Raw genomic sequence first — 27075 nt, forward strand, 5'->3', positions numbered from 1 at the left:
CTGCTCGGCTCCGCGCGGGGGCCGAGGCTGGCGAAGGACGAGGCTGAAACGGATCCAATCGGGGGTTGTGAATCTCGAAGCAACAAGTTCCACGATCGTGATCGCCGAGTGGCGCTGCAGGATCGCCTCTCGCGCCGCCTCCAAGGGAATCGTCCGCGAGAGGACGACTGCGTCCCTTGCGAACCTTCACAGCGCTCCCTTTGTTTGTTGCGCGGCCGAGTGGCGTTGTTGTCTGGGACCTGCGTCCTCGTGATTTAAGAATAGGTAGCAAATGAGGCACTGCTAAGGTGGCGAGTTTTTATTTGTGTTTTTTTTGCTCTTTAAGTTTGTTTTCTTATTTTTTTTAAAGTCCAACAGCTGATAGCCCCCCCCCCTAATCCCCCACATGCCCCTATAGCCCCCCCCCTAATCCCCCACATACCCCTATAGCCCCCCCCGCCCCATTCCCTCGACCCCCCTTCCCACTCCAGCCCCCTCCTCAACCCGCACGCCACTTCATTGTCCGCGCTGTCAGGGCACGTCAGTCTGTGTGCCGTGGGGAGCGGTGGGGCAACGGTTAGCACGCTGCGCTACGGACCCGGCGACACGAGTTCCACTCCCGCACACGACCAATAACAGTGGCGAACATCTGAACCCGTCCTGGGCCTCCCCTAGGTGGACTCGGCCTCAAATGAGTGACTGGTGCGGTGTGTCAACATCGCCACTCGGGAGACAAAGGCGACTGGGCGTGATGCTGGCCACCCACCCCCTCGTGTGCCGTGCCGGCCTTAATATCAAAGGTGCTACTCGCTAACAGCACTTGCCCCAATAGCCTGTGGACGGCTATACGGGGGATTTTTGTCTCTGCTTGGTGTCGGCCACAGCTCCACGTGGCTGAGTGATGTGGACCCGAGGTCTCGCGCTCAGCTGGGGGGCTGTTTGCGTTGATGAGAATTAAACCGGGGGCTGGCGTAGCGGGGGTGGGGGTGGGGGTTACTTTGGCCCAAACTCGCGGCTAATCAAGGGCGGCCTCGGCTCTCCGAGAGAGAGAGAGCGAGAGGAGAGAATGCGGGGCGACAGAGACAGAGAGACAGACGATGACCCCCGAGTTCGATTCCAGCTCGCGACCACCAACAACGACGCTGACGATCATCCGAACCGGCCACCGTCACGAGCGGCGTACGACCCCCGTGGAACATTCGCCGCGCGGTGCCGGCGGCACTGAAGTCGACCGCGTCGACCCTCAGCGTCCGCGCGGGATCGACGCCGTCAGTAACGACGCAACGCGGGCAGACGCCACGTGGTCGCTCCCCCCCCCCCCCACTGCACGTGGACCTCTCCTGTTGCCACGTGACCGCCGAACTGTCACCACTGAAGACGCATCTCGACACCTCGCAAGCAGCGTGGGCACAGCCTTCATTGACGCTCCTCGACGCGCGTGCGTTTGTCGGCGTTCGGCGACGCATCCACGGAGCGGGAACGGAGCGCGAACGCGATGGGGCTGTACCCTCTCAGCACGTCCATCTCCCTGACGCCGCCGTGGACGTTCTCGCGAGCGGCGGCGGCGGTGACAGCGCCATCAATCATCGTCGCGCGAAGAGCCATCGAAGGCCTCGCGAGCGGCACTCTCCGTGCCACTCGCGGGGCCGAGGGGCGGAGGTCTCTGCTCCGTCGCTACAAACAACACCGCTCACCCCCCCACCACCCCCCCCCCCCGTTTTGTAGGGCCTATTGGTTGTGGTATATATATGAACCGATTGGATAGAAGGCGTGATTTTTATAGTGAAATACTTTGGAAAGTATTCTTAAGGTGTCTCGCACGTGTGTGTGTGTGTGTCTCAGCCTTAAATGAGTAGCTGGTGCGGTGTGTAAACATCGTCACTGGGGAGACAAAGGCGGCCGGGCGTGGTGCTGGCCACCCACCCCCTCGTGTGCCACAGTGCCGGCCCTTCACAGGTGCTGCTCGCGGGCGGCACTTGCCCCGAGCCTCCGTCTAGCACGGTTCGCAACGTACGGTGCGAAAGGAGTTCAATATGCATGCAAAAGTACGTCACGGCTCCACGTGGGGTGTGTTTGTATCTGTGGAGTGGTCGTGTCGTGGTGGTGAGCGCGCTGCGCTACGATCCCGGCTCGCAGCGCGCATCGCGATGCACGCGGGACTCGCAGACAGCTCACGGGCCCGTACAGATCACAGCGAAGCTGCGGGACTCTCTCGCTCTGTCTCTCGATGTCTCTGCCTCTGTGTCTCTCTCTGTCTCGCTGTCTCTGTCTCGCTGTCTCTCGCTGTCTCTGTCTCGCTGTCTCTGTCTCGCTGTCTCTGTCTCTGTATCTGTTTCTGTCTCGCTCTGTCTCTATCTCTGTCTCTCTCTGTCTCTCCCTCTCGCTCTGTCTCTCTCTGTGTCTCTCTCTGTCTCTCTGTCTCTGTCTCGCTGTCTCTGTCTCTGCCTCTCTGCCTCTGTCTGTCTCTGTCTCTCTCTCGCTCTGTCTCTCGCTCTGTCTCTCTGTCTCTGTCTCTCTCTCTGTCTGTCTCTCTCTGTGTCTGTCTCTGTCTCTCTCGCTGTCTCTGTCTCTCGCTCTGTCTATCTGTCTGTCTCTGTCTCTCGCTATGTCTCTGTCTCTCCCTCTCGCTCTGTCTCTCGCTCTCTTTTGTGTTGTGCGCGGTGCTTTTAGCGCCACAGCGCGTCGATTTGTAGCGTTTATTTTGATTTGTTTGCTGGTGACTTTGTGTATATCAGAACAATCACCACCACCACAACAATCACCATCACCACCATCACCACCATCGCAATCACCACCACCACAACAATCACTACAACCACCATCATCACCACCACAACAATCACCACCATCACCACCATCACCACCACCACCATCACCACCACAACCACCATAACCACCACCACAACAATCACCACCATCGCAATCACCACCATCACCACCACAACCACCACCATCACCACCACAACAATCACCGCCACCACAACAATCACCACCACCACCAACGCCAGTGCCTCCGCTGTGCCTGAGGGGCGCCACCGTCGCTGAGGAATTCAAACGAGGGGGGGGGGGCGTGGAATGCGCGGGGGGGCCCGAGGGCGATTCGGTGGAATGGGGGGGGGACAGGATTCGGTGCCGTTAATTGATTAATCAATTAAAACTGAGTATTATGCATGAATGGAATGTTGGGGTGCGATCATCGATTGTGTACTGTTTGAGATTTTTTTGTAAAATAAAATATATTAGAATGAGTACAACTATACAAGCAATACAGACAAACGCGAAACAATGCAACGAATTTAAACAATACAAACGATAAACAATAGAAATGAAAGAAAATAAAGCATAAACAATGCAAGCGATATATAATACAAACGAAAATGAACACAAAGGATAAACAATACACACAAGAAACAATATAAATGACGAACAAAAGACAATATGAACGAGAAACAATACATTGAGAAACAATACAAATTAAAACAATAGAAACGAGAAACAATACATTGAGAAACAATACAAATTAAAACAATAGAAACGAGAAACAATACAGACGAGAAACAATAGAAACCGGAAACAACAGAAACGAAAAACAATAGAAACGAAAAACAATAGAAACGAAAAACAATAGAAACGAGAAACAATACAAACGAAAAACAATGTAAATGAGAAACAATGAGAACGAGAAATAACACAAAAGAGAAAACACAAACGAGAAAGAGTTCAAGCGATAAACAATACAAACAATAAACAATACAAACGATAAACAATACAAACAATAAACAATACAAGCGATAAAAATACAAACAATAAACAATACAAACAATAAACAATACAAACGAGAGGTTGGAAGCGTCTCTGTCTCTGCTATGAGCAAGAGACATTGCCGAGAAACGTCGCCTATATCACAAACGTGTTGTTGTGTTGCTGATGAGGGCGTTGGGTAGCTGTCGTTTGACGCGTAGTGGTTATATTAGTTGTAGGAGGAGGCTTTTGTGCTCAACATGATTCAAAATATAGGTTTTTTTGCGTTAGAGCACGTAAATATAAATGTGTCGTCAAACCCGCTACCACCCGACCACAAGCAATGAGTAAGGTTTGTCACGTTAACAAAACGTACCAACGTTTACAATTCGAGTGATTACAACAACAGCAAGAAGCAACAACAACAAACACCAACAAGCAACAACAACAACAAGCAGCAACAACAACAACAACAACAAGCAGCTTCCATCAGCGGCGAAACGTGACGCTACTCGAATTGACAATGTTGTAAGTGGCTTCACTCTCCAACACACAACCCGTGCCCTGTACTAGTAACCAATTGTCACGGTTTTGTTAACGTGACAACCATATTCATGGTTCTTTCGGTAAAGTCACGTAGAAGGGAAATAATAAAATAATACAAATATGAAACAATAAAATTCTCACGACGTTTCGATTGCAACGCGAGCAATCATCATCAGGTGTGGAAACCACAGCAAGAACATTTTTCTTTATTTTATTATTTCCCTTCTACGTGACTTTACCGAAAGAAGCAAGAATATGAATCACTGCAGTCACGAAAGCTTCAAATCGAAATTCACGTGACAACCCTTAGCAGTTGTCTGTGGTCGGGTGGTGGCGGGTTTAACGACACATTTACGCGATATAACCCAGAACACCCCATCGATGTATGTTGCTGTTTGTTGTTGTTGTTGTGAACTCTCTGCTTGGGCACGACTGTCACCGTAGCGATAGCTGCTGCTGCTGCTGCTGCTGATGCATCATCAAGGGACGCGTTTCACGTGGTCCCGAACGATCCGGTGATGGACCATTCTGCACGAGTCGAATCCACCCGTCACCTTCACCCTCCGCATCTTCACGAGGCAAAGTTCTCCCCCGTGGAGCCGTCAACACGACTGTTCGGGGCAAGTGCTGCTAGCGAGCGAGCAGCCGATGAAGGTCGAGACATGGCACACGAAGGGGCTGGGTTGACCAGCACCACGCCCGGCCGCCTTTGTCTCCACAGTGGACCGTATCTTCACATACACAGACATCATGTTTTCACACACACACGCGTCACGGGTTCACACACGCATGACATCATGCGCGTGACATCATGCGCGTGTGCGTGTTAATTCATCCACATGATGGCAGCAGCCGTTGTAACCCACACGATCAAGAGCATGCGATTTTTGTTTGCACGTAAGGGTCAACCTCCCGCCATAGGAACGTGTAATTTCCACCGGTGGAAGAAGGGAATGAGCATCGTCTCTCAATGCTCATTTCAGCAGGGGCATCGCTGTCATCATTTGCACCATCCCCTCCGCGCCCGCTCGCCAGGCGTTATTGGCAAGTGCCCTCTCTCGACACGACGTGTGTGCGTTGTTGAACTTCTTTTGCACCGTACGTAGCCAACCGTGCTACTCGGAGGTGCGGAGGGGAAGGACAACAAACTTAACACGAAAACATGAGTTCGTAAATCTTTACTCTTTGGTCCTTTCGGTAGGTGGAAAGAATAATAGATCACGACGTTTCGATCGCAACCCAAGAAATCGTCGTCAGGTGCTGTGGTTGTCCCACCTGATGACGATTGCTTGTGTTGCGATCGAAACGTCGTGATCGATTATTTTCTCTACCTACGTGACTTTACCGAAAGAACCAAAGAGTACGGATTCCTGCAGTCACGAAAGCTTCGAATCAAGATTCGTCAATCTAGACGATGATGATTTTAAAAATGCGTAGCTCCAGTGGCTTCCTAATATCGAAATGAAGAGCGTTCCAGACGGCCGCAGAAGCAGCGCCATCATGGGCCGTTAGCTCAAACAATTGAAGAGTCCCGTGCCCTACGTTGAGCTCACTCACCGAGCGCCCTCCTCAACGATTCGAGAAGATCATTCATTCGTGAAGCCGTCTTACGTCCTGTACGCCAATCACTCTCACTGCCCGACATCCTCCAAAGCAGCACGAGAGCAAGAGCATTCTGGGTAATTAAAGGGCCGCCACGTGACAGCGGCCAGCAAACACGCGGCGCTATGAAGGTTGTCATTGATAAAGGATAAATAAATAATTATTATTGTTATTGTTGATGTCGATGATAACGAATTGGTGGGAGTGGTGGGGAGGGAGGAGAGTGGTGAGAGAGGGGGGAGGGGAGGTAAGGGGGGGGGGTCACAGCGGGAGTCTCCGCTATTTAACAACTGTTTGGGAAAAATGCAAATATCCCGGGTCACGTGGTCATTAATCAGGGGATTAGGGAACCCGCGTGGGACCCGATATAGCGACGTAGAGACAAAGATCCCCGCGTAGCCTTTCGGGGCAAGTGCTGTTAGCAGGTCGCACCACCTTTGAAGGCCGGCATGGCACAGGGAGTGGGTGGCCAGAACCACGCCCGGCCGCCTTTGTCTCCCCAGCGCTGATATTCACACCACGCCCCCAGGTACTAACGTCAGGCTGAGTTGACCCGATCGCACACACACACACAGAGACACACACAGAGACACACACAGACACACTGCCACACACACAGACACACAGAGACAGACACACACACATATACACAAATACACACACAGAGACACACACAGACACACACACAGACACACACACATACACACACACACAGACACACGCACAGACACACACATACACACACAGACACACACACACCAGATATGTGTACACCCCAGCGCGCCCTGGCCGCGTGGACAATGAATTGGGTTGTGCAAGGGGATGGGGGGAGGGGTGAAGGGATTAGTGTGGGGGGTGGGTGGGGTGACAGGGATTCCTTTTCTCGTGAGTGTACACGTGTGAGTACGTGTGTACACGTGTGTGAGTGTACACGTGTGAGTACGTGTACACGTGTGTGAGTGTACACGTGTGTGAGTTTTGTAGGGAGTGGTAGTGTAGTAGCTAGCGCGCTGCGCGACGAACCCAACGACCCGAGTTCGATTCCCGCTCACCGCCAGCACCAGGGAACGATTATCTGAACCGGTCCTTGGCTTCCTCCCCTAGGTCGACTCAGCCTATAATGAGTACCTGGTGCGGTGTGTAAACATCACTTGGTGAGACAAAGGCGACCGAGCGTGGTGCTGGCCACTCACCCCCTCGTGTGCCGTTCCAACCTTCAAAGGTGATACTCGCTATGACAGCACTTGCCCAGGCTATTATAGGCTATACGGGGGATCTTTGTCTTTGTATTGTGAGTGAATGTAATCACAGCAGCCTTGCCTGCGCTCTCGCCTGGAGGAGCCGCATCAGTCGATATGAGTCCGGCGAAATGTCCACACCCCCCCCCCCCTCTCGAGCATCGGGGAAACGCGCGTCTCGACCGCTCTACGGCCCGGTGCCAGCGGTGGGAATTCCACGTTCCAGTGGCAGGGAATGCTCACCTGGTGAATTGAAAGTTGAGTTGATGTTGGGTTTAGTTTATGGATGGGTTGAGTTGATGATGGGTTGATGAACGGTTGAGTTGATGGATGAGTTGATGATGGTTTCAGTTGATGGTTGAGTTGATGTTGGATTGAGTTGATGGATGAGTTGATGTTGGGTTGATGGTTGAGTTGATGAACGGTTGAGTTGATGGATGAGTTGATGGATGAGTTTGATTGGTCGAGTTGATGTTGGGTTGAGTTGATGGTTGAGTTGATGGATGAGTTGATGTTGGGTTGAGTTGATGTTGACTTGATGTATTGAATCATCCTGATCGGTCTCAGCATCCTTCCGAATCTCGAAATAAAAAACTTTATATCCCCAAGTAAAATATAAAAAAAATCTTTTAATATTTTGCGCCCCCCTCCCCTCGCAGATTTTGGGCGGCCCAAATTTATGTTGGGTTTTTTATAATCAAGTCCCGGCTGTATCTGTGCCGTATTCCAGATTCATCGCCATTCTCGAACACTATTCCAATTCATCGACGGGACCTTTTTTGGCAGTATCAAAATGCTAATGCAGACTTGATACCTTGCAACAACAACAACAAAAAATCCATTTGGTGTTTAAACATCCTAACACCTCCTGTTTTATTGCCAGAAAGGGTAAAACCTCTTCGTTATCGTTTCACGATGCGAATTCACCAAAAGACAGGCACCAAATACCCCCGCAAAACCAGCAAACCCCAACGATGGCTCTCAGTGGCCCCCTGAGCGTCTTGCCATCATGCGCCGCCAGCCAGAAGTAGGTAGGGGGATGACGCCTTCGCGCCCGTAACAAGTCGCATCTTTAGATTCGGGATTCGAGACACTTTTGAATGCCGAAACCGGCCCAGGGTTTTTCCTCGCGTGGAACCGATGCGTCCAGAGGACCGCGTGCAGGCTGATGGGATGCGTTGAAAAAAACTGACGTATTTTGTTTACGTCCAGAGACCTTCATGCGAAGGAGGCGATGTAATGTTACCGACAGCACAATGTAGTCATTCTCGCTTCGTTGTGGAGAATATAAGTAACACAATAGAAATTCGGATGTGTCAGTCGCATATCCGTCTGTCCCAGAAGGCCGTGGGGCCAATGGGTTGTACAACAACTCCGCTCGTCATCCTCGTAGCAGCAGCAGCAGCGGCGGCTTCTGGCTCAGCCGTCGAGCAAAGACGGCGGCCACCGAATCGTCGCGCGGCGCTTTCAGATGACGCTGCTTCTGCGGCCCGTCTGGAACGCGCTCTTCCCTTCCGATATTAGAAAGCCACTGGAGCTATGCACTTTTAAACCATCGTCATCTCGATTGAAAATTAATTTATTTAGAACTGCTTGTTGTTGTGTTCAGTTTGTTGTCCCCCCCTCCGCACCTCCGATGAGCACGGTTGGCTACGTACGGTGCGAAAGAAGTTCAACGTACACACGTCGAACACGACATGATCCATATTTTCTTTATTTTTGTAGTCTGGTTACGTGGTAGTTTTATGATAAAACATTGTCGTCGATCCTCCACCACCCGACGAGATTGTTATTATGTAAAACGTTGTTATATATATAAAGCATTGTTATATATGTATAAAACATTGTTATATATATAAAACATTGTTATATATATAAAACATTGTCCGCTTCTCTTCTTGCTAACGGCCGAGGCCATTCCCTGCATTCTGCTGCCACCTGGCGGTGCCACGTGGCACCAGACCCGTCGCGCGTCATTGCCGCCCATGTGTGACGTCACACAGCACACAACAAAGTTCCCGCCCACCCCCCCTCCGTATCGTCCTTGGGGCAAGCGTCCTGAGCGAGCAGCACCAATGAAAAGCCGGCATGGGTCCAAGAGGCCGCGGTGTGGCCACAAACTACACCCGTCCGCCTTCGTCTCCCTTATGGTTCCGTTTACACAAAGCAGCAGGTATTTTTTAGGCTGAGTGGACCTAGGGGAGGCCCGGAACTTTGGTTCTGATGTCACCTGCCACCGACGTTCGCCGTGGCTGGGAACCGAACTCGGGTCACAGAGTTCGTAGTGCAGCACGTGAACCAACTGAAATCGTAAGACAAAGATCCCCCGTATAGCCCCGAGACTGTTGGGGCAAGTGCTGTTAGCGAGCACCTATTAAGGTCTGCACGCCACGTGAGGGGGTGGACGGCCAGCACTACGCCCGGCCGCCTTTGTCTACCCAGTGGCGATGTTCCACACCCGGTAGCAGGATGTTCATTTGAAGCCGAGTCGACCTAGGGGAGGCCCACGACTGTGGCGGGCGGCGGGGTGAAGTTTCAGACCGTGGGGGCAGCAGAGAGAAGGGAGGAGCGCGACCCACCTTTTGGGTAGCGTCATCCATATCGCACGAACCAGGGGCCGTTGTTATTGATGGCGAGGCGCACGCGACCTCTCTATGCGTAAGGGCTGGGGGGGGGGGGTCTTCATCCAGCAGCGGAGTGGTCAGTTTGACCCCAGCTTATGACCCCAATCGCAAGGGGCGGTATAGCGACGCCTGGCGGACAGAGCGGGGTCATTGCGCCCAATGGAATCCGTGGCGTGGGGAAGCGAGCGAGGCGTTTGACGCGTGCGTGAGCACGACGTGTCCGGGCGAACTCGCGTCAATGCGAACGCGCCGTTGAACCACGGCCACCACCACCACCACCGGGAGCTCAGCCGCTCATCGGCACGGGTTTGTCGCGTGACCAAAACGCGTCAATTCGTTGCTAGTTCGGCACACCGGGTGTGCTGGAAAGTAAACCCACAATACTCACAAATAAGAGTACGACGTTTAGCTGGCGTATTACAACCAGCCCCATCCGCCTGTATACATGTAAATGCTGTGGGTTTACTCTCCAACAACCGGTGTGCTGAACGTGTAACCAATTTGACACGTTTTGTTTACGTGACAAACCTTACTCATTGGCTGCGGTCGGGTGGTGGTGGTGGTGGCGGGTTCAACGACACACTTCATATTAACGCGATCTAACCCAACACAATAAAAAAGAAACCCTTCGTTACGGACTACGGAGGCGTTCGCAATCACTCACGGAGCGCGGCGGATTCGACCGATATCGCCTGGGGAAAAGGTGCGTCGCTCCGAAGCCACGATAACAATGTCACTCCCAGCAGGTTTCAGTAGCTCTGCGATCTCTGCTTCCCACCCCCAGGTCGTTCTCGTTTGCCTGCCGTGACACAAGCGTCTGTGCAGCAGCAGCGGCACGGGGCTCTGGGTGAAACGCAGCAGGCTCCTGTGTGAATCTCGCCGTGGTGGCGAGATGTTAACTACCTCGCCTGGTCTACAGGAGGCACGTGGCTTCAATCCCCGACGCCTGTTGTACATTTGGAGTTTGCGCGTTCTCACGGTGGCCGCGTGCAGGGCTATCCGGGTCCTCCGAGTGTTTGACCTCCACATTTAAAGTTGGCTGCTCTGTCCACGTGATGATAAGCCACTTCTCGCTGGGCTATCGTTCGCGTCAGAAAAATAGTTCCATAGCTCAGTGGGGGCCTTATCTGATAACATTTAAAGTTTAGTTTAATGTATAATGCAAGCTCACGTCGCACGGAACTCGGCAGTAGTTCTGCGACGTCTACTTCTGCGGACCGTTCTCTCCCCGTCTGCCGTACGGACGGACGGTGGGGGGGGGCGTCGCAGCCACCGCCGCTCTCCGCGAGAGTTTCCAAACTAAACGAGACGCCGACGGCAAACGGGGGGGGGGGCGGTGGAGAAGACAAAAACAACAGAGGATCGTGAGTGCAGGGAGTGACATTTTAAAATTAGGAAGATTTTTTTTTTAATCTCGTGTCCAAACACGAAGCGAGCGAAAGAGCAGCGGGAGGGAGGACGACCGCGGGGAGAGCGGCGCGAGGTTCTCCTCGTTCTCTCCCCGCGATTCCGAGGTGCGGGAAAGCCGGGACGCCGGGACGCCGGGGAATCCGTGGCACCGGGACACTTGGAGACACCCGGACGCCGTTGGGCACCGGGACGCCGTTGGGCACCGAGGCGACAGAAGCTGGCTCCCGCGCTCGACACCGGCCACCAGGGCTGGGGGCCCCTCGACACCGATGTGGCGAGCGCCGTCGCGTTTGCCACTTGCGATTTACTTTCACTCCGTGGCCGTACATCGCCGCCCAGATGCCGACGCACCCGGCGATTAGCGCCGGGCCCCGGCGTCAGATCAAACGGTGGCGTGACAAAAACAACACACACCGACGACGCAGCGCGAAGTCAGGAGACGACTGCCGGGAAGCCGCGTTGGGGAACGCAGTTATTGTTCGCTTCGTCTTGCGTGGGGTTTTTTTTTCTGTTTAATAGCAACGTCAACGAACGAAAGCTTGACAGCGACGGAGCAACCGCTCCACTTAAAGAGACGAGGGGGACGGGGAGAGCCTAAGGCTGATGAACGTGGGGATAGGGAGGCACGGAGGGGTGGGGGGGGAATGGCGTAAAGGGGGGGGGGGCAAGCATGGGAGGAATTGGAGGGAGCCAGGGAGGGACAGGAAGGAGCCAGGGAGGGAGATGAGGAGAGGAATGGCGATCGAACACCGTGGGAGCGAGCGAGCGCACACCTGCGTTTGCGACGGAGGCGAAGCGGCTATGGGTGCGCAGCGCGGTTCCTTTCCGCGCGAATCCCCCAAAACCACACAGATCCCAAAGACCCCAGAGATTACACAAATCCCATAGACCCCAGAGACCCCAGAGACCACACATACCACACAAATCCCACAGACCCTACAGACCCCGCAGACTGCACAAACCACGGCTGTGGTGGCGCTGCCGGTCGTCTCGCTCCGTGTAGCTCCCATCACCGTCGCGGGACCGGTGATGACAATGACGACAATGATAACGACCATAACGACCATGATAACGACCATGATAACGACGACGACGATGATTGTGTGCTCGCGAAGACGAGCATCGCCCAGCATCGAGTGTGTATAGTCACGCCGTGCGAGTGACTGAGCGAGTGAGTGACTGAGAAAGCGAGTGACTAAGTGAGGAACTGAGACAGTGACTGAGCGAGTGAGTGAGCGAGTGACTAAGTGACTGAGCGAGTGATTGAATGAGTGAGCGAGCAAGCGAGCGAGCGAGCGACGTGTCCCGACTACTGAAGAAGCGTGAAGCGATCGCGCCGAGATGCGCTCCTCCGTAGCGACCTTTCGCGACCTCCCGCGACCTCCCGCGACCTCCCACGACCTCCCGCGACCTCCCGCGACCTCCCGCGACCTCCGAGAAACCGAACGCGGGAGTTCGTCGAGAAAGGTAGCGGTCTGCTCCGCGCGAAGAAATGCCCTGGACGCTGTGCACGCGTGTCCACCTTCACCCTCGGCAGCACGGCGTCTTCTGAGTTACACATCTTTTTTTTTGTAATAAATCGGACGGAACCTCTCTGGGGTTTCCGACAAAACAGCGTCCCCCGCTCCACCCCCCCCCCACTTCCCCCCTCCACTCCCTCCCCGATCCCCAACACCGCCCCCCCCACCCGACCCCTCTCCTTCAATCAGGGGTCACGGAAACTTCACGAGGACGCCCCCACGGCCCCCCCCCCTCCTCCTCCACCACTGCCGCCGCCACTCCCACCGCCGCCGCCGCCGCCGCCGGCTGCCTTGGCTTTGTGTCCGGCGAGAGCGGGCGAGCGGGCCGTGGGCGAGGAGGCCGAGGAGGAGGAGGAGGACGACGACGACGTCGGAGACGAGGAGGACGACGAAGAGGAGGACGAGGAGGAGGAGGACGACGACGACGGGGAAGTGGGCGCCGACCCCGGCTGCTTGCGATCGACCAGGCGTGCCGCGATGAGCGCCAGCGGCTGGGACGGCGGCGCCGGCGGGGAGAGGGCGCCGGCGGACGTTGCCGCGGCCGGAGCTGCGGCCGCGGCGGGAGACGCGTGGTCGCGCGTCGTCGACTGGGGGCTCGTGCGGGGGGACGAGGGGGGGCCCACTCGGGGGGACGAGGGGGGGCCCACTCGGGGGGACGAGGGGGGGCCCACTCGGGGGGAGGAGGGGGGGGGCGACTCGGGGGGAGGAAGGAGGGCCCACTCGGGGGGAGGAAGGAGGGCCCACTCGGGGGGACGAGGGGGGGGCCACTCGGGGGGACGAGGGGGGGGCCACTCGGGGGGACGAGGGGGGGGGCGGCACGGGCGTTCATCCGGGAGTCGCTCCCGGAGTTGCCCTCCTCTTCCTCGGCACCCCGCAAGCGATCACAGCCGCTGCCGTGGTGGCTGTGTCGACGGCGCTGCTGCTGCTGCTGCTGATGATGTTGCTGCTGCTGATGATGATGTTGGCGACGGTGCTGCTGCTGCTGCTCAGCGCTCCGTCCCAGCTTCTGCCCGTTGGCTTTGCCGTTGCGGCGGGCGCTTCCCGTCGCCGCCTCCGACCCGTTGCGGCGAATCGCGGGGCGCCCGCCGCCGCCGCCGCTACTGCCCAACGAGCCATTTGATTGGCCGCTGGAGCACGGCTGCTGCTGCTGCTGCCGCTGCGATTGGCCGGTTTCACGAGGAGCCAATCCCGACGCGTGGGGGGCCATCGCGTGGCTGAGCTTGAGTCTCTTGTAGCACGGGTGCACGCGGTAGCGCAGCGGCAGGGGCCCGCTCTGCTGGGATCGGGGAGCGTGGGCGGGGGTGGGGGGGGTGGACGATCCGGGGCGAGTCCGGACGGGAGACGTGAAACGAGTAAGTAAAACTCCCGCAACGGCCGAGCAACGCTGCCCACACGGTGGACACTGGCGATGGCGCCGTTGGCTACATACGGTGCGAAAGTAATTAAACAATAACAGCAACAGGCGCCATTCACCACTAAGTGGCGGTGATGTCACCACGGCGCCTGTGCCAGGCTGTGTGCACATGAAGGCCACACGCCCGCTGGCAGTTCACGGGACAGACCCAGATGCCATGGGTTGACTGAAATAACTGGTGGGTCCACCACCTGTGCCCACTACATACTTACACATAGAGAGAGGCTACAACGGTTGAACATAATTGTTGAATGAAATGGTTGACAAATGCAATAACTTAGGCACGTGGTGATGGTGGTTGCCAATGATGGTTGATGATGGTTGAATATAAAGGTTGATGACCATGATGGTCGACCGTGTGTGTCGACCGTGATGCACAAGCGCGGCGGTCGACCGCGGGCTGTAGGCGTACCCGCCGCCAGGCGTAGATGTAGGCGATGTCCATGAGGGTGTAGTAATCCTTGAGGCTCTCCTCCTCGTGCAGAACCTCAATCTGTGCCGGAGTGGAGGGACAGACGAGGGGGGGGGGGGGGAGACCTCAGGTGCTCACTAACAGCCCTCACCCAAACAGTCTGTCCAGGCCGTAGGAGAATCTTTGCCCTGACACGTGTGTATATGTAATCGCATATATGTATGCGCATGTGTGTGCACGTATGCATGTGTATGTACGTATATGTACGTACATATGTACAGTGGTGCGCAGTGGAACAGCATGCTGCGATACCAACCCGTCGATCCGAGTTCGGTTCCCGCTCACGGGTAAAACCAGTGACGATTATCTGAACCGGTCCCGGGCCTCCCCTAGTTCGACTCAGCCTAAAATGAGTACCTGGTGCGGTGTGTAAACATCGCCACCAGGGAGACAAAGGCAGTCGGGCATGGTGCTGGCCCCACCCACCCCCTCGTGTACCGTTCCGGCCTTCATAGGTGGTCGCTAACAGCACTTGCCCCTACAGTCTGTTAAGGTTATATGGGGATCTTTGTCTTTGTTGCTCACCTGGTAGCTGTGTGGGATCTCCATTTTGTTTCGCAGGAACTTCTGCAGGTGCATAACCGTCATGGCTGCAGGGCAGCGCAGGTAGCGCTTCCGGAGTTCCTGCGCAGCGCAAACACACAAACAACACGTGACCACACACACACAACATGTAACACACGAGCAACACGCGACCACACACACAACATGTAACACACGAGCAACACGTCACTTAAATGACGGCTCGTGTGTACGTGTGCAGCGTTTTGTGAATCTGGTGGATGGAGGCCTGCCGACACTTCGACCATACTTCACCACACGCCGATCACGAGTTGGTGAACGGGGATTGGGAGGGTTACCCAGGAGCAGTGCCACGGATGTTACCTGTGGCCGTGGCTAGGAACGGAACTTAGGTCACAGGGATAAACGTCACGGAACTTTAATTAAAAAAACGAGTGCGACGACGTCACCTCTCCATTTTGCTTCACTTCACTTCTGCCCTTGTCGCTGTTGAGAGAATCAAAGGGAGAGAGACGGAGGAAGAGAGAGGGAGAGGGAGGGAGGGAGAGGACAGAGGGAGAGAGAAGGAGAAAGGGGGAGAGAAACGAGTGTCAGCATTTTTTTAATTCTCAGCGTCCCATCTCTCTCTCTCGCTCACCGTTCCCGCTCTCCAACTCGGCGTCGCCGATTTGCCCGCGGGACGTGAATGGCTACGGCGCACATCCCCGCGTCGCGTCGTGTTGCGTTCGTCGTGTAGCTGGACGTTCGTGAATGTGTCGTATTGTGCCGTGTTGCCAGACGTTGTGAAAGCGTCGTACCGCGTCGATGAGTGTCACTGGACGTTGTGAATGTGCCGTGACCGCACCGTGTAATGCTGCGTTGCCCGACGTTGTGAAAGTGCCGTGTCGCGTATCGTGTCGCGTATCGTGTCGCTTATAGTGTCGCGTAGCGTCGCTGGACGTTGTGAATGCGTCGTGTTGTGCTGCGTGCCTGGGCGGCCCCTCCGTGTACTCGATGGAGAGGCTGATGATCTCGTCGTCGGCGATGTTCTGCTTGTCCTCGTCCGCCACCTCGCCCCGCGCCTCGCTCGACTCCCCTGCCCCTTCTACGGCCACACAAAGACAAAGGATCCCCCCGTGTAGCCTTGACAGACTGTAGGGGCAAGTGCTGTTAACGAGCACCTATGAAGGCCGGCAACGCACACGAGGGGGTGGGTGGCCAGCACCACGCCCGGCCGCCTTTGTCTCCCCAGTGGCGATGTTTAACACACTGCACACCAGGTACTCATTTGAGACTGGGTCGACCTAGGGGAGACCCAGGACCAGTTCAGATAATCGTCCCTGGTGTTGGCCACGAGCGGGAATCGAACTCGGGTCGCCGGGATCGTAATGCAGTTTACTAACCTGCACTGCCGCTCCCCTACACACACAAAGATCCCCCTTGCAGCCTTTACAGGCACGCGCACACGTGCCCCCCCCCCACACTGTGCGTAGTTAGCGAGCGCCTATTAAGGCCGACACGGCGGCCGCCAGAGTGCGCAGGCAACGCTCGCGGATTGGAGCCACTCACCGTCTCCCTCCGGGTGCTCCGCGTAGAAGTCTCTCCTCCTCTTCATCTCATCTGTCGGTGCGCAAAATCACACGCGTCAGACGTGACGGCAGCGTGTGCGCGTGTGTGCGCGTGTAGGGGAACAGTAGCGCAGCGGTTAGCGCGCTCACAGCCACCAATAACAATGACGATCATCTGAACCAGCCCTGGGCCTCTCCCTAGGTCGACTCAGCCTCAAATAAGCACCTGGTGCGGTGTATAGTAAACATCGCCACTGGGGAGACAAAGGCAGCCGGGCGTTGTGCTAGCTACCCACCCCTTCGTAAGCCGTGCCAGCCTTCATAGGTGCTCGCTAACAGCACTGTTAAGGCTATATGGGGGGATCTTTGTTTTTGTCTTGTGGCCTCAAAGTGCACATAGTGTTTGTGTGTGTCCTGCCCAACCACCACATGCCCAAGCAGCTTCTGCTTGGCCGGATAGAGGGGGCTCAACGGGGACGGCACGGGGTGGAGATCAGACGGAGCTGACGCGGTCCAGGAGCGGTATAGGAGCCGAGTGGACTTGCCGATGACCGGTACCGGCGGTGTCAAGATCGGCTTGGTCCCTGGCCTGGCCGCAATGTTGCTTATGTAATTTGTACTTTTTACTTGTTATTTCTCCTATACTTTGCACTACTCTCCGTTTTTTCCATTGTTTGTTGTTGAAACTTTCTAACCCGCCCCTACTGGACACCTCCAGCCTAAATAACGATTCTGAATCTGTGTCGTTCTCTCTCCCGTCTCTCCCGTGGGCCTCGTCCCCCACCGACTCACCGCCCCCCACCTTCCCCCCACCATCAAAATTGCCGTCGTATTTTTTTTACAAATCGTCGCGAGTTGCAGTTGCGTCCAAGACGCTGTACGCGCTCAACACAACCGCCGCCATTGTTGTCGTCGCTGTTGTTGCTGCAGCAGGCGTTACCTTTGAAGAGACCGGGCACCAACTTGTAAACGATGTCCTGCAGAGTCTTGTCGGACCTGGCCAGAGAGAAGCGAAGAGAGAGAGATATTCATGCGGCACATCAAGGGAGGGCGCCAGCCAGCTGACGACAGCACGGCAACAGATTCTTGACCGTATCTGCAGAGTAAACGTCCACCACTCCGCCGTACAAATCCACTCCGGCACGCGGCGCGGTGCCGCCACTCCGGCTACGTCTCGTCGCTCCCCGCGCGCCGCCCCCTTGCCGCGGGGTGGTGCACTGCTCACCGGAGGTTGAGGAGTGGCCGGGTCTTGTGCACCTGGACGTCGCACACCGGGCAGAACTTGCTGGACTCCAGGTAGCGCACGATGCACGTCTTGCAGACTGCACCGCACAGAGAGAGGAAGGGGAGGTCAGGGGTCAAGGGTTAAAGGTTAAGAAAGACGGTTGCCATGGTTATGTCTGTGGGACCTTTCTTGACAGTATAAAAAAAATCAGAGCATGTTTGTTTGCATGTTTCGCCACGAGTACGTGTGGTTAATGCAGACTTGATGCCGCCTTGCAAAAGGATAATCCATTTGGTGTTTGAACATCTTAACACATCCTAACTCATTGCCAGAAAGGCTACAACCGGTTGCCGTGGTTACTGACAGTGTTTTGTCGTTGCCCCTCAAGTTTCTCAATAAAGACTTAAAATTGTTTAAAAATGACTCGTTTGCTTATTTATCTTTAGGAGACCACACCCCGAATGTAAGCGCCCGTCAGCTACTTCACTCGTCAGGTGCCGCGGAAGACAGAAAATAGGAGTTCGGGTTCAGGAGATTTAGGTTTATGGGATAAGGTTCGGTTCAAGGTTAGGATTGGCATTTGAATTGGGGTGTTAGGGTTACGGCAAGGGTTAGTGTTAGGGAATGGGTCAGTGTTAGGGTCAGATTCTTGGTTATTTCGGTAAAGTCATGTAGATAGAAAACAAAAATCTAAATTAAAAGCAGAAAACCCACGACGTTTCGATTGCAACACAAGCAGTCTTCATAAGCAGTCTTCACAAGCGGTCTTCTTCTGAAGAAGGCTGCTTGTGTTGCGATTGAAACGTCGTGGGATTTGTGCTTTTAATTTTAGTTTTCTATCTAAGTGACTTCACCAAAAAAACCAAGAATATGAATTCCTGCAGTCATGAAAGTTTTAAGTCTGTTAGGGTCAGGGGGTTCAGGCTAGGATTGGGGTTTTAGTCAGCATCAGGATGAGTCGAGTGTGAATGGCTTTCGCCAGGGCGTCAACCATTAGGATCAGGCCTAGTATCGGGGTTAAGGTCAGGGTTAGTTGAGCTTCCGGTTCGTTGAGGTTAGGGTTAGTCAAGGTCAGGGTTAGCGTCAAAGTTGGGAATTGACAGAGAGGTCACAGTTTTGCGTCGCAATCGCCGAGGCGGTCAGCTGACCCGTCACGTGACCCGGCCGGTTCCCGTCAGATCAAAGGCCGACTTCCCGCTCCAGCCGACGAGCTAGAGACCACGCTCGACACGAAGCGACGCACGGCGTGGACGGCCGCTCGCGAGACTGTGACAGTGCACGCCATGCGCTACTTTGCTATGTTCTTAAGAGATTACCCCTGCACGTATTTACACAAAGTTTCGCTGATCCTTCATCGATCAAGTTCATCCAAACGTGGTTTACCAATGCAACCACATTTTCAATAGCGGCCACATTTTTGCACGAATGGAACACTTACAAAAGTAAAGATCCCCCATGTAGTCTACACAGACTGTCGGGGGCAAGAGCTGTAAGCGAGTAGCACCTACGAAGGAGGGCACGGCACACGAGGGGGTATTAAGGGCGGCGCCATGACCGGCCGCCTTTAACTCCCATATGGCGATGTTGATTACGCACTACACCAAGTATTCATTTGAGGCCGAGTCGACCTAGTAGAGGCCTAGGACAAGCTCAGATAGCCGTCACCGGTGTTGGCCGTAAGCGGGAATCAAACCTGGGTCGCCGAGTTCGTAGCGCAGCGAGGTAACCGCTACATCACCGCTCCCCCACATCCACATACACACGCAAGCACGCGCACACACGCATGCTCACATCAACGTGTGCACACCCCAACAGTCTGTAAGGCTATACGGGGGAACTTTGTCTTTGTATGCGGATGTGCGCGTGCGTGCACGTGCTTGTGAATGTGGATGTGCATGCACTTGTGTGTCTATGTGGATTTACGTGTGTAGGCATGCTTGTGTGTCTACGTGGATGTGTGCGTGCTTGTGTATGTACGTGGATGTGTGCGTGTGTGCATGAGGATGTGCGCATGCGTAGGTGTGGTTGTGTCTGTACGTGGATGTGTGCGTGCATGTGTACGTGGATGTGCTCGTGCGTGTGTACGTGGATGTGCGCGTGCATGTGTACGTGCGCGTGCGTGTGTACGTGGATGTGCGTGTGTACGCGGACGTGTGCGTGCGTGTGCGTGCGTGTGCATGCGCGCGTGCGCGTACACGAGTGGAGGCACTCGGTGATGGAGGTGGCGTCGATGAAGTAGCCGCCGCACAGCACGCAGATGAGGTGCGGGTTCAGCTCCGTCATCCTGATGTGCGTCGTGCGATGCATGCTGCCGCGACACGCCACGCTGTCCGCCACCGCTCGCCACGCCACCCCGTCTCGTCCTGTGCCAGGGACAAAGGCAAACGAGACCGGTTCGATCGTCGCGCGACAAACACGTCTCGTAGGACGGTGTGGCGACCCTTGCTCCTCGCTGCAAGAAGGCGCGTGGGGGGGGGTTCCCGACTGGGGGTGCCTTTCTGCATGCAGTTTGTACGCTCTCCCCCGTTCTCGATGGGTTTCCTCAAGTTGCTGCCCGTATTTAACTGTAACTGGTATTGGCTAAATCATCCCAATGATGAAAAAGGTTACCTACAAACGACACAACTGGGATCACAGAGACAGGAGCGGCATCGCCCGGCTACTGTAGAGACTTAAGAGGACCCTCCAAAATAAAAATAGTCCTGAGGCTCAGGGAGGCTTTCCTGGGTAAACGAGCGGAATCGCAAAAAATAACGAAAACGATTTTTGTATTTTACAAGGTAAGGCCCACTCAGCTATGTAGCTCTTTTTCATAAGCACCCTGGCCACAAATTATAGCTCAATAAAGTGCGTTATCATGTGCCATTGTTTTTAGTAGCCATACACTCTGAACGCGTGATGTTGATTCTAAATGTGTATATGGTGACGGTGAGAGGGTAACGGTGAGGGGGTGATGGTGAGAGGATGATGATGAGAGTGTGGAGTGGGGGTGGAAACGAGCTCCAGTGATGATGCACGAAGCAGCGTCTGTTTTCAAAGGGGGTGGATAAAGGGGCGGAGTTCAGAGTGGGGGTTGCAACAGGTAAGTCACGTGATTTAACGGAGGCTTGAGCCGATTCAGACAGACATCATTTCCTATGTCATTGCTTTCAAAACAAGTATGTTCTTGATCAATCATCCCATCGAGGAGCTTTCCTACTCATCGATAACACTTCCAGGTTTAAGGACAATTTATCCGACGTTACAATGTACGAACGAGGCAGCTCGGAGGAGGCGTGAGCACGTGGAATTGTCGAGAAGATATTGAGTCGCGCGGAGAACGTGCAAGTTAAGGGCATCATCACATCGACCGTGACGATACAGATGGTGATGATGATGACGACGATGGTGCTACTCAACATTGTGCCATCCGGTGGTCGAGACTAAACGTGAAGCGGCGACCCAAGGAGGGAGCGTGCCCGAGACAGAGAGAGAGAATTAAATCGACCGCCACCGTGAAGACGCAGCGATGTGATCGGCACATGGTGCAGTCCGCTCGAAGGTGATCGTCATCCAGCAGTGGAATATTATTTCCACACGACATTAAATTATAATTATTACGGTCTTAATGGGAGCTCTCTCTCTCTCTCAGTGAGACATTATCGGGACGAGTGTATTCATTCCCGATTATGATTGAACGTCTCACCGTGACCCGAGACGGAGGGGAGTGGGCTATAATTACGAATTAATCACCGATCAATAATTGCCAGGAGTCGGCGCCCAACTCGGCCACCTGGGCATCCCCTAGGTCGACTCAGCCTCGAACGAATGCCTGGCGCGTGGTTCTGTTCGCACCCCCCCCCCACCCCCAGTACAGTGACTGCCAACACACAGAGACACACGGAGATGTGGCGATGTTATCAGACCATAGGGGCAATGCGCTGTGAGCGAGTGGCACACGAGGGGGGGGGGGGCGGGTGGCCAGCACCACGCCCGGCCGCCTTTGTCTCCCCAGTGGCGATAGTGTTTAACACCACCCGCACCAGGTACTCGTTTCGAGGCCGAGTCGACCTAGGGGAGGTCCAGGACCGGTTCAGACAACGGCCACCGATGCGGGTCGCGAGCGCGAATCGGACTCGGGCCGCCGGGATCGTAGCGCAGTGCGCTAACCACTGCGCCACCGCTCCCCGTATACATTACAGCACACAGACACGCGTGGACACGTAAACACCGCGTACTGTACCTACAAAGGCACAGATCCCCCGTGTAGCCTCGACAGACTGTTGGGGCAAGTGCTGAAGGCCGCCACGGCGCACGAGGCGGTGACCAAACAACTACGCCCGGCCGCCTTTGTCTCCCTCGAGAACGATGTTTACCACGCACAGCAGCCGGTGCTCGTTTGAGGGCCGAGTCGACCTAGGGGGAGGAGGTTCCACGGGACCGGCTTCAGGTAACAACTACAATAACAACAATAATCACAATAACAACACTAACACTAATAACAATAACAACAACACTAACAACAGCAATAACAACAACAATAATAATCACGGGGGGTGCCGTGAGCGGGAATCGAACCCGGCCCGCCGTGTCCCGAGCGCGGCGGGCGGCGATCCGCCACGAGGCCTCCCTCGCTCCCTCGCTCTCACCTCTCTCTCTCCACGTCTCTCTCCTCTCTCCACGTCTCTCTCCTCTCTCCACGTCTCTCTCCTCTCTCCACGTAAATCTCTCTCCTCTACCCCCAGGTGTCTCTCCCCCCCCCTCTCCCCGCTCCCCCCGCCGCGTCTCTTACCGCCAGACAACGCGGAACGAACCACGCGTGCAGCCGCCGTCGTGTCTCGTAGCTTCGGGTCAGACTCTCTCCTCCGTCTCTCCTCTCTCTCTCGTGTCTCCGCGTCCGTGTGTCCCTCACACGAGACTTCGCATCTGCGCCTACATCACACGCACGCGTGCGTACTGTATAGACTGCAGTACACACACACGCGCGTGTACTGTGTGGACTACAGTACACACACGCAGTACACAGTGTGTACTACAGTGTGTAAACTACAGTAAACACGTGCGTGTACTGTGTAGACTACAGTAGACGATAGCACACACGGCGCGCGTGAGGACTGTAGCCTCGCCGTGCGTACTATGTGGATCCCAGTCCTGACGACTCTCCTCTAACCCCCTCCCCCATCCACCCCCCTCTCTCTCTCCCCTCTCTCTCTTCACACTCTCCCGCCCACCGCACTCTCCCTCCTCCTCCTCCCCCATCCCTTCATTCCCACCACCCCCTCTCCCGTCTCCTCCTCCTCGCCCTCCCACCCCGCCCCCTTCTCCCTCCCACCCCCGCTACTCGCCCTTCCTCCCGCTTCCACTTTCCCTTCCTCTACATCCCTCTCGCCATCTCCCTCCCCCCTCACGTCCACTACCTCGCTCCCCCCTCCCCCACCTCGCTCCCCCCTCCCCCACCTCGCTCTACACTCTCCCCTCCCCCCACCTCGCTCTCCACTCTCCCTCCACCTCGCTCTCCACTCTCCCCCCACCTCGCTCTCCACTCTCCCACACCTTCCTTATCGCTCCCTCCCCCTCCTCTCTTATCTGCCTCCCCTCCTCGCCCTCTGCCTCTCCCTCTGCCTCTCCCTGCCTCTCCCCCCTCTCTCCCTCTGCCCCCCCCTCTCCCATCTCTGCCTCTCCCTCCCCTTCCCCCCCTCCCCTTCCCCCCCTCTCCCTCTGCCCCTCCCCTTCCCCCCCTCTCCCTCCCTCTCGGCTGCCAAAACCTCCGCGCGCTCCTCTCCCCGTCGCCTTGGCAACAGCAATTATAGCTGGCTCGCCTCCAGTGGGGAGAGCGGCGTGGGGAGAGCGAAGGGGAGAGCGGGGAGGAGAGCGAAGGGGAGAGCGGGGAGGAGAGCGAGGGGAGAGGGGGGGGAGAGCGAGGGGAGAGGGGGGGAGAGCGGCGTGGGGAGAGCGAGGGGGGCGGGCGGGGAGAGCGAGGGGAGGGCGGCGTGGTGAGAGGGGGGGGAGAGCGGGGGGGGGGAGAGCTGCGTGGTGATGGGGGGGGAGAACGGCCTCTGTGCTGTGGCTCAGGCTTTTAGTTGGGGTTAAGGTTGGGTTAGGAGTGGATTGGGACTGGGTTAGAACTTGGTTAGGGTTATAACTGAGTTATAAATTGGACTGCGTTAGGGTTCGGGCTGCGTTAGGGTTAGGACTGGGTTAGGGTTAAGACTGAATTATAATTATGGCTGCGTTAGGGTTAGGGCTGCGTTAGGGTTAGGGCTGGGTTAGGGTTAGGACTGAGTTATAATTATGGCTGCGTTAGGGTTAGGACTGGGTTATAATTATGGCTGCGTTAGGGATAGGGCTAGGTTATTATGGCTGGGTTAGGGATAGGGCTAGGTTATTATGGCTGGGTTATAATTAGGACTGGGTTATAATTATGGCTGGGTTAGGGTCCGGGTTTGTATTGGTTTGAGTCAGGGCTCTGTGACTTGCTGCAATAACTGCTGCAGTAGCAATGCTGACACGACCACTGTATGATTTTTGCACTCACATTCTACATTTGCATTTATGTAAATATAGGTAAATATTTTTTTAAGACGAGGCTGCAGTAATCATATACAGTCAAATAATTGAATCGCTTGTGGAAATGCAATTGATAGCATGTGAGTGGCTATACAGTCATCTATTTGTAACCCATGTAATACTTGCAGCAATAGCAGTGCGGTGGAGTTGCAATAGTAGTAGTTGTAAGCAACTGTAGTTCAACAAACATTAAGTGCCGGCAAGGCACACGCGGGGGGTGGGGGGGGGGTAACACTACGCCCGGCCGCCTTTGTCTCCCTCGCAGCGATGTTTACCACATTGCACCAGGCACTTATTTGACGCCGAGTCAAATCTCGGGGTAACCCAGAACCGGTTGCAGGTATTCGCTGTCACTGTGATCATTGGTGTCGAGCTGGAATGTCACTCGTTTCTCCAGAGTGCGCTCACCGCTTACACGACCACTTCCTACACGTGTGGTGTGTGTACACACGCGCACACACGCGCGCACACACATTCAACCATGCATTGTTGTCGTTGTTGCAATAGTAGTGTGATGTTAGCGAGCACCTATTATGCTTGGCCCACCCCAGTGAGAGAGAGGCCCAATGCGCCACCGTCCGATTATAATCGCCGTGCTTGGGACTCGAACCCGGGATTCACAGCGCGGAGCGTCGAAGGGACCAACCGTGCCGAGCGACCCCCCCCCACGCACGAAATTCACAATCTCACAAAGACAAAGATCCCCCGCGTAGCCTCGCCGACCTGTTTGGGCAAGGAATGCGAGCACGCGCCCAGAGAAGGCCGAGACGGCGCACGAGCGTCATGGGGTTTGGTTGTGGCCGAACAAAAAAAAACGTGCCAGCCCCCTTTGTCTCCCCCAGTACTCACGGTAACACACCGCAACAGACTCATTTAAGGCTGAGCTGACCTAGCGGGGAGGCCCTGTGCATGTTTAGATTTCAATCGCCACCGTTGTTGGCCGACGTCGGAATGCGATCTGGGTGTGGGTCTTCTCCGCGTTCGCAACGCAGCGCGCAAACGACTGCGCCACCGCTCCCGACACGCACAAAGACAAAGATCTCCGGCGTACAGCCTCGACAGAATTTCGGGGCAAGTGCTGTAAGCGAGCACCTGTGAAGGCCGGCACGACACGCGAGGGGGGGGGCAGCAACACGCCCGACCGCCTTTGTCTCCCTATTGTAGGGTTTTTACGCACCGCCCAGGTACTTGTACGTACAGAGATATGTATACTGTACACACCACACACGCACGACCATCGCATCTTAACGCACAGAGAAGCACAGGCGAACACATCCCACACAAGAACTCCCACTACAGTCTATATACGGACTGTTGGAGGTTAGTGTCGTTCGCGAATAGCTGTGAAAGGCCGGTAACGGCGCGCCTACTGCACGAGGTGGGGTGGTGTGGGCAGCGCTATCCCGGCCGCCTTTGTCTCTCGCGGTGCCCATACGCAGTAACACGCATGCAACGCTCGCGTTGACACGCTCACACACGCTCACACGCTCACACACGCTCACACACACTCACACACGCTCACACACGCGCCCGTGTCTTTTTTAGCCGTGACGACTGTCGAGGAGGACGTGGCGTGAGTTCGCTTCCGCGAAAAAATTTCGAATTCTATTTCAACCTCGAACACGGCTATGTTAAGAGAACGGGACTTGGCAGGTCGCGTCGTGGATAGAAGAAGGAATTGTGTGGCCCGTGGTCAAGAACAATAACGGAATAGCAGCCAAGGAGCGGAGGGCGTCGACGCATTCCGTACGTTCATCATACGCCTTTGTCATTCCACTGCTGCATGAAGACGCACGCGCTGCCATGGCGGTCATCGCAGCTATATGCACGTCCATACTTCACCACGGTGGCCAATGCGGTTTTGGGAAGGCGGTGAGTGGGGTTAGGGGTTGAGGTCGGAGTGGGCAGGGGAGCCAAACTCGCTTCAGATATCACTTGCCACGGATGTCAGCCGTGGCCTGGAGTTGAACTCGGGTGCGCCACCACGTTCATCTCACGGCGCGTGGACCACACCACCACGATAGACACACACACGCACACACGGGACTGCGCAAGATTCATTATGCTGCATATACATCGGTGGAAACTGGCGTTCCCGGCTATATTTGAGAGAGAGAAAAAAACCGGGCCCGAATGAGTGGAAAATCACGTCCATTTAGACCGAATGTTTCCGCCAAACGTCAAGCAAGGCGGCTGAGATACACCGCCCGTGCCACGCGTGTCTCTTAGCCGCGACTCTGCGGCTTCAACACAGCCCAGGAGTGGGGGGGGGGGCGGGGGGCAAACGGACGGGCTATTGCAGGGGCTGCGCCTCTGCCTCTTAACTTCGGCTTTAAATACACGAGCGGCAGCTGACGGCGGCCACGTGTCCCTGTACCACATCAGACACTTGGCGACTATGCCGGATATTTATCGCTGCACGCGAGTTTGCTGCACGGCCACGGTTCACATCAGTGGCGAATTATTTCCGAACCGGTTCTGTGCCTGGGGCTCCCACGGCCCTGCCCCCAACACCCCCACAGCCTCACTGAGCAGCGATTTCGATTCCCGCCCGCGACTTAAACACGTGTGGCGAGTTATAATTTGAACCAACGTGGTGAAGTATGGTCAAACACCCCCCCCACCACCACCACCACCTCCGCCGTGACCGACGCGGCGTGCTGTAGGCCTTCGTCAAGCAGTGGACTGT

General features: G+C 55.5%; 2 protein-coding genes across 2 annotated transcripts in view; both read right to left on the reverse strand.

The window, feature by feature from the left end:
• Nucleotides 1–12841: 12841 nt before the first annotated feature.
• Nucleotides 12842–22451, reverse strand: PCGF2 (polycomb group ring finger 2). Its single transcript, XM_078876035.1, has 10 exons — nt 22371–22451; nt 20036–20203; nt 17841–17937; nt 17556–17611; nt 16617–16667; nt 16038–16152; nt 15518–15554; nt 15072–15170; nt 14487–14567; nt 12842–13936 (listed from the first exon to the last, which is right to left on the reverse strand). The coding sequence occupies exons 2-10, from the start codon at nt 20145–20147 to the stop codon at nt 12842–12844; spliced, it is 1743 nt and encodes a 580-aa protein (XP_078732161.1). The 5' UTR covers nt 20148–20203; nt 22371–22451.
• LOC144946972 (uncharacterized) overlaps nt 22080–27075 on the reverse strand; it is a 29884-nt gene continuing 24888 nt past the window's right edge. Inside the window, exons 3-4 of the mRNA XM_078876049.1 lie at nt 22612–22751; nt 22080–22235 (exon numbers count right to left, since the gene is read on the reverse strand). The gene's annotated coding sequence lies outside the window, so the exon portion shown is untranslated. The remainder of the gene's footprint in view (nt 22236–22611; nt 22752–27075) is intronic.

The sequence above is a fragment of the Lampetra fluviatilis genome, chromosome 2 (genome assembly GCF_964198595.1).
Source record: "Lampetra fluviatilis chromosome 2, kcLamFluv1.1, whole genome shotgun sequence".
NCBI classification, from domain to species: Eukaryota; Metazoa; Chordata; class Hyperoartia; order Petromyzontiformes; family Petromyzontidae; genus Lampetra; species Lampetra fluviatilis.